This window comes from Talpa europaea, assembly GCF_964194135.1.
Source record: "Talpa europaea genome assembly, chromosome: 14".
In the NCBI taxonomy this organism is placed as follows: Eukaryota; Metazoa; Chordata; class Mammalia; order Eulipotyphla; family Talpidae; genus Talpa; species Talpa europaea.
In genome coordinates, this window is record NC_140082.1 from 16,203,517 (window position 1) to 16,217,185 (window position 13,669).

The 13,669-nt window shown below is 38.9% G+C and overlaps 2 protein-coding genes across 4 annotated transcripts in view; one reads left to right on the top strand and one right to left on the bottom strand.

The window, feature by feature from the left end:
• Nucleotides 1–13,669, top strand: part of CHEK2 (checkpoint kinase 2) — a gene marked incomplete at its 5' end in the record, with an annotated part of 32,130 nt that overhangs the window by 7,626 nt on the left and 10,835 nt on the right. For all 3 annotated transcript variants that reach the window (XM_084254228.1, XM_084254226.1, XM_084254227.1), the window contains 4 exons: nt 3,858–3,963; nt 5,762–5,815; nt 7,310–7,371; nt 13,154–13,250. In XM_084254228.1, the coding sequence (XP_084110354.1) occupies nt 3,858–3,963; nt 5,762–5,815; nt 7,310–7,371; nt 13,154–13,250 (319 nt within the window). The remainder of the gene's footprint in view (nt 1–3,857; nt 3,964–5,761; nt 5,816–7,309; nt 7,372–13,153; nt 13,251–13,669) is intronic.
• LOC311183837 (ubiquitin-fold modifier 1-like) lies at nt 8,490–8,747 on the bottom strand (the record flags this gene model as incomplete). Its single annotated transcript, XM_084253482.1, has 1 exon — nt 8,490–8,747. The coding sequence occupies one exon, from the start codon at nt 8,745–8,747 to the stop codon at nt 8,490–8,492; it is 258 nt and encodes an 85-aa protein (XP_084109608.1).

The window sequence follows — 13,669 nt, forward strand, 5'->3', positions numbered from 1 at the left end:
GCCACTGGGGAGGCCCCTTAAATAATATATATATATATATATTTTTTTTTTAATAGAGGCATGTTTTATTTATTTATTTGTTTGTTTGTTTATACATGCACTGGGTACAGTCAGAAGCGTGGGAGGGTGAGAGAATTCACCAGAGCCAGAGTGGGGAGCAGAGCAGACAGAAGGACCGAAGTACACTGCTGAGGGGAGCAGCGGGCGGCAGGAGAGGTCTGCGCGCCATGTGGGACCCTCCTCCAGGGCTGGGGAGCAGCCGGGGATCGAACCGGCGTCGCAGAGGCTGTGGGCAGCTTCGCAACCCAGCGCTCAACTGCTGCGCCACTGGGGAGGCCCCTTAAATAATATATATATATATATATTTTTTTTTAATAGAGGCATGTTTTATTTATTTATTTGTTTGTTTGTTTATACATGCACTGGGTACAGTCAGAAGCGTGGGAGGGTGAGAGAATTCACCAGAGCCAGAGTGGGGAGCAGAGCAGGCAGAAGGTCCGAAGTACACTGCTGAGGGGAGCAGCGGGCGGCAGGAGAGGTCTGCGCGCCATGCGGGACCCTCCTCCAGGGCTGGGGAGCAGCCGGGGATCGAACCGGCGCCGCAGAGCCTGCGGGCAGCTTCGCAACCCAGCGCTCAACCGCTGCGCCACTGGGGAGGCCCTTAAATAATATATTTTTTATATAGTTTATCAAAGTGTGTTTTAATTGTGATACTCTTTCTGGAGGGAAGTGGGGTATATTTTTGTACAGCAACCATGCAGAATAAAAATATGGTGCCTTGCAAAAAAAAAAATAAAAAAATAAAAAATATATTTTTTAAAGATTTATTTATTTATGCATACAAGTGCTGTGGTACAGTCCAGAGGTATGGGGGATGAGAGGATTCACTAGAGACAGAGTGGGGAACAGAACAGGCAGACTGACTGAAGTACACTGCTGAGGGGAGCAGCGGGCGAGAGAGGAGAGGTCTGCACTATGTGGGTAGCTCCCTGGCGAGAGATCAAACTCCTGTTACAGTGGCTGCGGACAGTTTCATAGGTTGCGTCTTACCCCCTTGCGCCACCAGGGACGCCCATGTGAAGTAATATTTTAAATGAAAAATAATTACAAAGAATAGTGAGAAGACGAGGTATTGTTTTATATTTTTTGCACGTCTCTGATATCTGGTTACTAGAAGATGACTGTATCCTGACACTTGCCCTTTCGTTTAGTTTAGTCTGTTGTAATATCACATGCCTTGTACCTCTGGAAAACTCTTCTCATTCTTCTGAGAGAATGACAATGGAAAAAGCAAACAATGTCTTGCTGATATTCTGAAAATAGTTTTGATTTTGTGGATCTTGGAGTCCTTTAGGGGTTGCCTGATCAGACCTTGAGAGAACCACTTCCTTAGGGAAAGTGTTCATAACAGTCTTACCACACTTTTACGCCACCCTCCCCCCTACCCAACTCTTCCACCCGCAAAGGCCTTTGTACTTTCACTGGTGTTTTTGGAAACTTGAAAGTAGAAAGTATGTAGCAGGGAATAATTGGCCTTATTCTTGCTCATAAAATCAAGCACAGTGTACTTTATGACCATCTATGGGGATTAATTTATGGATATTAAATTCATTAACTTATTGTGTTTCCATATTTGCATTGACTGCTTAGAAACTCACAGCCAAAAATGTGCTCTTTCTTAAGAAATGTATGGTACTCCACTTTTTTTTTTGTAAAGGAGGGCTCAACACAAATCTATTAGCAGGTGATAGAAACTAAACTCAAATTCATAAGGGAAATAACTGGGAAATACAGGTGTATAACTAACTTCAGGCATGACTCAATCTAGGGTCTTTAGGGCTTTATTTCACTCTTTGAATTCTGTTATTTGTGACTCGGCCTAAGAGCTCCCTCTGGCTTCATTTCTTGATTCAGCTATTCTTTGTTGCCCTCCTCTAGAAATTACTCTCTCTGTAGCAAGAAAATGGCTACCTTGAGCCAAAGAGTTGTATTCCTTTGCCAAGAAACCACAACTAAGAGAACATTAGCATTTTATTCCAGGGAAAACCCTTATTGACTAAATTTTGTATCAGTATTCACCACATGGTGCTAGAAGTGGGTGTTGTACTAAAATAGACATAGGTGGACTCAGTGACGATTTCTCAGGGAAAATGTTATTAGCAGATGGGGAATTGGAAAGTATTTTGAGCAGATTTAAAAGCTAATAGTTAACATGAACCATTATCTCACACCATATGAAAAAGTCAACTCAAAATGGAACAAAGATCTAGAAATAAGAGGTAAACAGAATTACCACATGGTCCTGCAGGTCCCCTACTCTCTAAAATTGAAATTAGATGTTCAAACAAAAACTTATGCATGAATGTTCATTGCCTTTCTATTCACAGTAGGAAAAAGATGGAAACAGCATTGTCCCATCAACACATGATTGGTAAACAAAATGAGCTATGTCTGTACAATGAAATATTATTAAGCTATACGCAAGAAGGAAGTAAGATACATGCTTGAAAAACCTACCAAGTGAAAGAAGCCAAACACAAAGTGGCCACCTAATATATGACTCCACTGATAGAAAATATTCAAAATAGGCAAATCTATAGAGAAAGAAAGGAGATTAGTGGTTGCCAGGTGTTAGGAGGAGGGTAGAGTAGCAAGTAGATGCTTAATGGGTATGGGATTTCCATTTGGGCTGATGAAAAGGTTCTAGATTTGAGTTAGTGGTTGCACAATATTGTGGATATACTTAATGCTGCTGAATTATACACAATAATATGATGAAATGGTAAATTTTATCTTTTTTTTTAAAAAGAGATTTTATTTATTTTATTTATACAAGCACTGGGTACAGTCAGAAGCATGGGAGGGAATTCACCAGAGAGAATTCACCAGAGCCAGAGTGGGGAGCAGAGCAGGCTGACTGACGAAATACACTGCTGAAGGGAGCAGTGGGCTGCAGGAGAGGTCTGTGTGCCATGTGGGACCCTCACTGGTGGGCAGGTATTGAACCGGTGCTGCAGAGGCTGCGGGCAGCTTCGCAGCCCAGCGCTCAACCGCTGCGCCACCAGGGGAGGCCCTAAATTTTATCTTATGTATGTATATACAGAATACACAGTAACAAAGATGTTTTGGCAAACCCATCATCCTACCTCCAAAGCCCACAGTAGTCACGTAATAGTAGACTTCAGGTAGTTAATGAGCGAGGTTATGATATACCATTAGCTATTACCTGCGGCTGACCCACACTTTGGAGAACAGAGCCCATGTACAGTTAACTATGCACTGGGTGGCTTCCTGGGTAACATTCCTCCTTTTAGTATAGTATTGCAGTGAATCGTAAATCTTTGAGAGTTTGCTGCAGCAGGTTAAATTGTGTAATACTTTTGGTTTCTTAGGTATTGCAATTTTTTTTAGGCTTCATCAACTGTTTATATACTTCCTTAAAGACAGAGAATAAGAAAGGAAAAAAATGTATCAAGGAAAGCAACTTATTTGCGGATTGTGTTTACTGTAACTGGCTTCAGGCACTCCTTTTGACTGCAACTTAATTCTGTTTGATGTTTGTTCTCCTATTCTGTCTTTCTGAGAATTGCAGAATCTAGGGTGATAATGTCTTAAGTCTGTATTGCTCAGCTCAAATAGTGAAATTTATAGCTGACTCAATATTGTTGGATGATGCACATCCGCTTGTGTCCTTGACATTTGATATTGGTGAGGTTTCACTCTGTTTTACTCGGAAAATAAGCACAATGGAAGGGATGTGCATGGATCCTCTTTAACTTGTAATTGGGGCAGACTCAGGAGTGGTGGATCTCATGATTAAAAACATCCTGCCAATTATTGTCTGTTTTTCCCCATAGTGGTGCCTGTGGAGAGGTGAAGCTAGCTTTTGAGAGGAAAACATGTAAAAAAGTAGCCATAAAGATCATTAACAAAAAGAAGTTTGTTGGCTCTGAGAAAGAGGCAGTAAGTACCTGTATCTGTTCTTCACATTTCTTAACTTCCCAAAATGATTTTAGAGTGGCTATTATTAACGTTTGGAAAAATTTCTTGCTCAGATAATGTGAATTTGTGAGTTATCGAAGAACATTGAAAATATTTGAACATCTTCAATTAATCTAGAAACTTACTTGTAGATAATTTTGTTGCAAAATATTTGTTTGTACTTAATAGTGTACACAGTGGGAAGCTTCCCCACTTCCCTTCCTACTTGTTGCAAGATTGTTTTTACGATAAATGAAAGAAACTCAGGAAAAAAAATTTCAGCTATAATCCCGCCACTGTAACCCCACAGCTGTTTTTAGTTTTCTTCTCCGTTTTAGTCTTTGTTCATATGAATTCATGTTTTTAGATGGTTGAAATCATATTGTATATGCAATTTTGTGTTCTCTTTTTCCACATCAGCATTAATGCATCAGCTTTCCCTCAGTCCATCCTTTTTGATGATAAGTCTTTGTTTCATCAGCTTTATCATAATAAGTTCAACTATTTCTCCTGTTGATCATTTAGATGATTTCTAATTTTTTGCTCTTCCTGGTAATGTGGCTTTGAATAGCTTACGTTTTTGGATTTAAAAAAAATCTTAATTAAATTATTTTAATAGTTTTTATATAGTAGCCATTCATTTTATTGCATTTTCCATAATATACTTTTACTGCTTAGGGAACATGTCCAGATGCTTTGGTTTTTCTACATATGATCCAACAAAGTAATGCAAATCATGGATCCTAATCACATTTTTCTTTGCAGCCAGCTGTTTCTGGCTATTATACTTAAACATTTTTAAAGATCAATTTTTTTCCCCCAAGACAATGCCATTTTCTCACATGGCAAGAGGAATTTCCTTTCTGTGTTCTCTTTGTTATAAAATTTTTCCCCCGTGACTCTATAAATTTGTTTCCCTTTGGGGGGTTGAAAATATCTACCAGATTCTTAATAGCTTAGAGCAAAGTTTACTTCTTAATTTCATCTTTCAGATCATATTAGATTCTTTAGACCTGTCATCAGAGTACACTCTGACTTGGTAATGAGTTTAATGGCTTACAGGAAGAAGAAGGCTTTTAAATTAAACATATGGGCTGCTTAGCTTAAGTCGATTTTACATAAATCTGTAATTCTATATCCTCGTTGCTTGTGGAGGGTGTAGCCTGTGAGGTTGAGTTACTCGATTCATCCTTTTGGAATTGTAACAGAGAACAGTTTTCAGTACCCTGCAGTTTCCGCTTGTCAGAATCTTGGTAAACATGACAGCCTGTGGTTGAAAATGGAACCTATGTTTGCTCTATTAGAAATTTGCCTTGACATCTTCTTCATTCAGTGAATTGAATGCCTGCTGGTCTATGGTTTTTGTTTTATCATTTTTTATGAATGTAAATAATTCCATAGCTAATGAGATAAGCAGAGCTTACCAGGTAATCAGTGGTATCAGTGGAAACATTATTTTCTGACTGGGAAATGGGGCAAGTGGTTTCCTCTCTCTGAGCCTCAGTTGTCCCATCTGTAAAATGGGAATATGAGGTTTATGTGAGGTGACTATTTTAAATAAAGAACTTGACACCAGACCTGTTTATTTATTGAATATCTTCTGTTTACCAAACACTTTGCAGATTAATTTTAGGTGAACGTCTTAATTCATCAACTTTTAGACACTGATGTCTCTGAGTAGAGCTGGTTATGGCAGCCTTCACTCAATTAAGTTTAATGATAAATATTTTCAAAAGTTGGCTATTATTATTAAATTCTAATGTTATTTTATTTGTCAAAGGATCCAGCTCTCAATGTTGAAACAGAAATAGAAATTTTGAAAAAGCTAAATCATGTAAGTATTGCTGTAAAATATGACCCGTATTTAAATCCACAATATTTCAATATAATGAAGCTAGTATAAACCTGGGATCCTTAATTGTGTGTGTGTGTGTGTGTGTGTGCACATATGTTTATATATGTATATGTGTGTACACCTGCATGTATTTAACTGGGAAGAGTTTTACCCTGATATTTTGAAGACAACACTACGTCAAGATTTACAGTAAAATAACTATGTGGTATTTCCATTGAATTAGTTTTTGCCAAAATACATGGTAAGTCTTCTAAATATTATATTTCACAGAATCTTGATCAACTGATTATGTTTGGGAAAACATTGCTAATTTGGTAAATTTGGTTTAATTATAGCTGAAGTTTTAACAACTCTAAATACCTTTAGATGGTACTGGTTTCTGTTTACGTCATTTGAAGTAAGTCAAATAAATTAAAGGCTATGACAATATTGTGTTCTTAAATCTGATTAAATAGTGTCAGTTATCTCATTGTTTATAAATATTCTTACCTTTTTGGGTCATGGATGAGTTGTCTCAAAGGAAAGTGTCCCCAGCTCATTCTGGGATTGAATCCCTTTTTCCTCTTGTTCTTTCTGTTCATTATTTTATGACCCCATGAAATCATGAGCTAGGTAAGCACTGGAGTTAAACTTGAAATAAGACTTAGTCTTTCCAGTAAGGATTATCTTGCTCTGGTTCTTAGCTTTCAAACAATAAAAAGACAACTTTTCTCTCACATCACCCCTCCTGACCCCCACTCTGCAAATTCCCCCAAACAAGTAGAAACTAAGAAGAAAATCACTGCCATAGACACAATAATGCAACAGTTCTCTTGTCATTTCTTCCCTCGATTTGCCGCATTTATTCAAGAGATCTGGGGTTAGGAACCCTTATTTTCTGGGGTGGGAGTATTTTAATAATATTGCTAAGATTAATATATGAATACTTAAAATTTTCTCTGATGTACAACTGTGCTTTAGAGTTCTTATAAAACTTTAATTTCCCTCTTCCCTTGGGGAAAAAAAAGGAGGATCTTGTCACCTGGGGTCCCTAGTTCCTTGTGTCTCCAGTTTCCTGGAGCTGAATAGCCTTGCTATCTGGTGGCATCATTGGGCTCCCGTTCAGGCCCCCTTCCTTTATTCCTGTTGCTTGTAAGATCCCCCAGGGGTCCTTGTGTGCCCATGCTCAGGTCAGTGAGGAGGAAGACTGGGAAGGGACGTGGCCTTACTCTCTCTGTTACTGTCTTCTGTGTGATCACAGATCAATGCCTCACCGACGATGTGGTTGGGGGGAGTCTTTCTTGCACATTCTCCCTGAGGCACCAGTGACATTCCGTTCTGCCTTCGCCCTGCTCAAACTTCAAAGTGTCCTGAGGCAGGGGGCCAAGTACTTGGTCTTGGCTTCCCTGACCCTTTGGGCACATGTTTCTCAGTCCTGCTCTTGTGGTTTTCTACTTGGGAACTTCTCACTACTTTTTCTTTTTTTTCTTTTAGCCTTGTATCATCAAGATTAAAGATGTTTTCGATGCCAAAGATTATTATATTGTTTTGGAACTGTAAGTAGCAAACTTTTATTGTTTCCATTTAAACACTTCTAAAGCTGCCAAAGAGTCTAATGCTGGCTTGCATTTCATTTCTCATCCTCCAACCGTCTGTATGTGTTGGGAGATTTACAGAGTATGTGTGGGAGGCTTAGTCAATTCTAAAATCCCCCCAATGTTGCCAAAGGTAGGTAGCTTAGAGGTTCCAGACTCTGGATCTGAAATCTTGGTTTGAATCCCACTCTGCTCATGGGTTAGTTTACTTCACTTCTAAGTTTCATTTTCCTAAATGGGGATAAGAACGATGCCTGTGTACAGAGTCTTAAGAATTAAATGATACGAGGATTGGAAACCCCCCAGCAAAGCACCTGATGCACGAGCTGCTTGAACACGAGTAGGTATGATTACTCTGAATTATCTGCCCATGGACCTTTCTGTTGGCAATCACAGCACCAGGTTGCGTGGTGACACCTTAGTATCTTTCATTGGCTTGCTGCTTTATTTCAGTGGCCATGAAGTCCTGTGTTCGTTGTTAGGACCAAAACAATTTCCTTGAAGAGGCCTGTGTTGACGTTCCATTCTGTCGTCACTATGTAGTGTCTGGGAGCAGCTGTATGGCACATCGCAGCTGTATGGCACATCGCAGCTGTATGGCACATCATAGCCGTGCAGATTGACCGTTAAGATCGCATTAAGTAACCCACAGCTCTGATCATAGCACTAGGAGAGTGAATGGACCTTGTCCTACTTAAGGGAGTATCTGTTGCTACTGAAGAGCAGATTGATACCTGATTGGGTATGGTTAATAGTTTGATAATACAATAATTGTCACTGGTACTAATTAGGCTTTTATGAGCTAACTGCTGCTCTAAGTACCTCACATGATTAACTCATGTAACCTTCATACTAGTCATACAGATTTCTCAAAAGTTTTTCGCAGGTTACTTAATTTTTAACCCCACTTTACAGAAAAGGAAACTGATGACGAAAGGGGTTGAATAACCTTGTTAAGTAAGTATCTATACCGTGCTAGGTGCTGTAGCTACATTGGTTGTCTCTTAATTTTTTTTTTTTTTACAACAACAGCAACAATACCAATATTTATTCTGAAAAGTAATTCCAAGCAGCAGATTTTAACAACTTCCAACCCGATCTCTAGGAATAATTCGTAGTTCTGAACCATGCTTTAGAAAAACATTTCCAGCAGTCAGTGCAGGATTTATTCCTATTCCATCATTAGTAATAATTGCATTTGTTGCTGCAGGAACTTTAAATTCTTCTGCTGCAAACTTTAAGACTGCTGTGAAAGGTGTGCTTTCAAGAACACTAAGCATTTTGTAGGGCAGTCGCAGATCCAATGTCAGCGTGATCTTAAAGGAAACCTTGGACATGGTGGAGCCGGTCTGGGTAGAGACCCCAAGTCAAGCATGCCCGGTAGCCCTACTTCCGCCGGGGTACCTCTCTAAATTTTTAAAACCATCATGTTTAAGAGGAGGAACCAAGCTCAGAGAGAGTTTAAAAAACTTGCCTAATATCCCACAGCTGGGAAGTGGTGGAACAAGGTTCAAATGCAGTTAGTTACCTGTTTGTAGGCACCTGATTGCGCCTCGGCACCAGCCTTAGAATCACCTGGGGTACCATACAAATGTAAATTCCTGGGCCCTGCTTCTGATCTACTGAATTTGATTTTGCAATCTTTATGTCTTACTTTTTTTAAAGATTTATTTATTTATGCATACAAGAACTGGGGTGGACTCCAGAGGTGTGGGGGGCAGGGAGAGGATTCAGCAGAGACAGTGGGGAGCAGAACAGGCTGATTGACTGAAATACACTGCTGAGGGGAACAGCAGGTGAGACAGGAGAGGTCTGCTGCACTGTGTGAGTTAGCTCCCTGGTCAGGGATCACTTGTGCTTCAGTGGCCACCAGTAGTATTGTAGTGCTGAGACTTAACCCCTTGCAACCACCAGGAAGGCTCCTTTTTGTCTTTTTACCTACTATAATAAATAAAATGGAGCATATGAAATAGTTCTCTTAAACAAAAGTAAATTAATTATCAGTGTATCAAATTTTAATTACTTTCAACTTCATGAGCATGATCTGAATCTGACTTTTAAAAGTTCCCCAAGTGCCTCTAGTTCCCACTGCATACTCCTTCCACCTTTTCTTTTTTATTTAAACCTTATTTTTATATTCCCCATACAATTACAACCCCCTTATTTTGACCCCAATCCCTCCCCTTCCAATCCCCCACACCCCATAAAGTGTCTCTGGTTCATAGTTGTTTGTTGATTTTGATATTTTCTTTCTTATAGTTATTCTTTTTCCTGGTCCCTTATTTAAGTTTTCTAGATACCTGCTATGAGTAAGACCATCCGGTATTTTCCTTTTTCTTTCTGGCTTATTTCGCTGAGCATGATCCCTTCCAGCTCCATCCATGTTGCTGCAAATTGCATGTGTTTATCTTTTTTGAATGCTGAGTAATATTCCATAGTGTATATGTACCACATCTTCTTGATCCAGTCATCTATTTTTGGGCATTTGGGTTGTTTCCAATGCTTAGCTGTGGTAAATAGTGCTGCTATAAACATAGGGGTGCAGGTGCTCTTTGGAATTGCTGTTTCTGTGTCCTTTGGGTAAATACCTAGGAGTGGAATTGCTGGATCATATGGAAGCTCTATGTTAAGTAGGTCCAGAAATCTCCACACAGCTCTCCATAGTGGTTGGACCAGTTTGCACTCCCACCAACAGTGCAGAAGGGTTCCTTTTTCTCCACACCCTCGCCAACATTTGTTGTTGCTAGTTTTTTTATATGTGCCATTCTCACTGGTGTAAGATGGTATCTCATGGTAGTTTTGATTTGCATTTACCTGATTACAAGTGATGTTGAACATTTTTTCATATGCCTGTTGGCCATTTGCATTTCCTCTTCAGAGAAGTTTCTTTTTAGCTCTTCTGCCCATTTTTTGACTGCATTATTTTCTTTGTTTTTGTTGAGTCTCATCAGCTCTTTGCAGATTTTTGTGATCAGTCCTTTGTCATTAGTGTTGTGTGCAAAAATGTTCTCCCAGTTGGTGGGGTTTCTCTTTGTTTTTGTCTCTTTTGCTGTGCAGAAGCTCTTTAATTTGATGTAGTCCCAGCTGTTTATCTTTGCCTTCACTATCACTGCTTTGGGTGATGTGTCTGTAAAGATGTCTTTGATGTGCATATCATGGAGTGTTTCGCCTGTATTTCCTTCTATGTATTTTATGGTTTCAGGTCTTATGTCTAGTTCTTTAATCCATTTTGAGTTGATTTTTGTGTATGGTGTGAGGTAGTGGTCAAGCTTCATTCTTTTGCATGTAGCAACCCAGTTTTCCCAGCACCATTTATTGAACAAACTTTCTTTGCTCCAATGCATAGTCTTTGCTCCTTTGTCAAAGATTAGTTGACCATAAATCTGTGGGTTTATTTCTGGATTTTCTATTCGATTCCGTTGGTCTGTATGTCTGTTCTTGTTCCAATACCATGTAGTTTTGATGATTATGGCTTTGTAGTATAGTTTGAGTTTGGGAGTGTGATGCCTCCATTCCCTTCTTTTTTTTTTCAGAAGAGCTTTGGCTATTCAGGGTTTTTGGTGATTCCATATGAATTTCATCAATAATTGTTCTATTTCTTTGAAGAATGTCATTGAAATTTTTATTGGAATAGCATTGAATCTGTAAATTGCTTTTGGTAGGATGGCCATTTTAATAATGTTTATTCTTCCAATCCATGAGCAGGAGATGTCTTTCCATTTCTTTGTGTCTTCTTCTAATTCTTTTAACAGTGTTTTATAGTCTTCTTTGTATAGGTCCTTTACCTCTTTTGTTAGATTTATTCCCAAGTATTTGATTTTTTTTGTTTCGATAATAAAAGGGATGGTTTTTTTTTTTTTTATTTCTCTTCTTCAGATTTATTGTTTGTGTATAGGAAGGCTACTGACTTTTGCGTGTTGATTTTATATCCTGCCACTTTACTGAACTGAATGATTAGTTGAATTAGTTTTTCTGTGGAGTTTTTGGGGTTCTCTATGTATATTATCATATCATCTGCAAATAGTGATAGTTTGACTTCTTCTTTTCCTATTTGGATTCCTTGTATATCTTTCTCTTGTCTTATTGCTCTGGCTAGGACTTCCAGTATTATATTGAAAAGCAGTGGTGAGAGTGGACATCCTTGTCTTGTTCCAGACCTTAATGGAAATGCTTTCAGCTTTTCACCATTGAGAATGATATTGGCTGTTGGCTTGTCATAGATGGCCTTTATGATGTTGAGGTATGTTCCTTGTATCTCAAGAATTTCAAGGGCTTTTATCATGAATGGGTGTTGCACTTTGTCGAAAGCTTTCTCGGCATCTATTGATATTATCATATGGTTTTTATATTTCTTTTTGTTGATGTGTTGGATAACGTTGATTGATTTTTGGATGTTGAACCATCCTTGTGTCCCTGGAATGAATCCTACTTGGTCGTGGTGAATTATCTTATGGATACATCGTTGGTTTCTGATAGCTAAAATTTTATTGAGGATTTTTGGATCAGTGTTCATTTGGGAGATTGGCCTGTAGTTTTCTTTTTTTGTGTTGTCCTTGTTCAGTTTTGGTATTAGTGTAATGTTGGCTTCATAGAATGTGTTTGGTATTATCCCTTCTCAATTTTTTGGAAGAGTTTGTGACGGATAGGCACTAATTAGTTTCTGAATGTTTGGTAGAATTCATTTGTAAATCCATCAGGTCCTGGGCTTTTGTTTTTGGGAAGGTTTTTGATTACCATTTCAATTTCACTGCTTGTGATTGGTCTGTTTAGGTGTTCTATTTCTTCCTTATCTAGCTTTGGGTGATAGTAGAGTTGTAGGAATTTGTCTATCTCCTCTAGATTGTTGAACTTGTTTCCATATAACTGTTTATAGTAGTTTCTGATTATTCTTTTGATTTCTGCAGTGTCCGTTGTGATTTCTCCTCTTTCATTTGTGGTCCTGTTTATTTGTACTTTCTCCCTTTTTTCCTTTGTGAGACTGGCTAGGAGTTTGTCTATTTTATTTATTTTTTTGAAGAACCAGCTCTTGGTTTCATTGATCTTTTGGATTGTTTTTTTAGTTTCGATTGCATTTATTTGTGCTTTATTTTTTATTATTTCTTTTCTTCTACTGGTTTTGGGTTTTTTTTTGGTTCTTTTTCTAGTTCTTTGAGCTTCGAGAGTAGGTTGTTTCTTTGAGTTCTTTCTTGTTTCTTGATGTGAGCCTCTATTGCTATATATTTTCCTGTTATTACTGCTTTTGTTGCATCCCATACATTTAGGAAATTGGTGTCCTCCTTGTCATTCAATTCGAAGAATTTTTTAATTTCTTCTTTGATCTCCTCATGAGCCCAGTGGTCTTCCAGTAGTGTGGGTTTCAATCTCCATGAGGTTGGAGAGTTCCTTGCCTTATTTTTATGGTTTATTTCTAGTTTGATGCCTTCATGGTCAGAAAAGATGGTTGGTATGATTTCAATCTTGGTGTATCTGTTGATGTTTGTCTTGTGTCCCAGTGTGTGATCGATCCTGGAGAATGATCCCCTTCCACCTTTTCTTGTTCCTTAGTTTCCAACAGGGGCATCCTCATTGTGGATGAGGCATGTATTACCTCATTGCCTTAAAAATAGCATTCAAGAGTGAATAAAAATGGCTCTCATTGTGTGTGTTAATAAGTTTGTTTCGTTTGTGTTATTATTTATCCAAGTGAGCCCTTCCTCCCCTCCCCCGCCAGGAATGAGCTCCCTACTTTGCTTGTGTGTTTCAGGATGGAAGGAGGAGAGCTGTTTGACAGGGTGGTGAATAAGCGCCTGAAGGAAGCTACATGCAAACTTTATTTTTACCAGATGCTCCTGGCTGTACAGGTAAGAGAAGCCCTCAGTCCCTCAGTTCTTTTGACAGCCTTCTTTCTTTCTTTCTTTCTTTTTTTTTTAACACATTTCTTTTTTTTTTTTTTTTTTAATTATTTATTTATTTTTTAAAGATTTATTTATCTATACAAGAACCGGGATACAGTCAGAAGCGCGGGAGGGTGAGAGAATTCACCAGAGTCAGAGCGGGAAGCAGAGCAGGCAGAAGGACCGAAGTACACTGCTGAGGGGAGCAGCGGGCAGCAGGAGAGGTCTGCGCGCCATGTGGGACCCTCCTCCGGTGGCCGGGGAGCAGCCGGGGATCGAACCAGTGCTGCAGAGGCCGCGGGCAGCTTCACAACCCAGCACTCAATTGCTGCGCCACCAGGGAGGCCCCATTTCTTTTTTTTTTAAAGATTCTTTTTTTTTTTTTT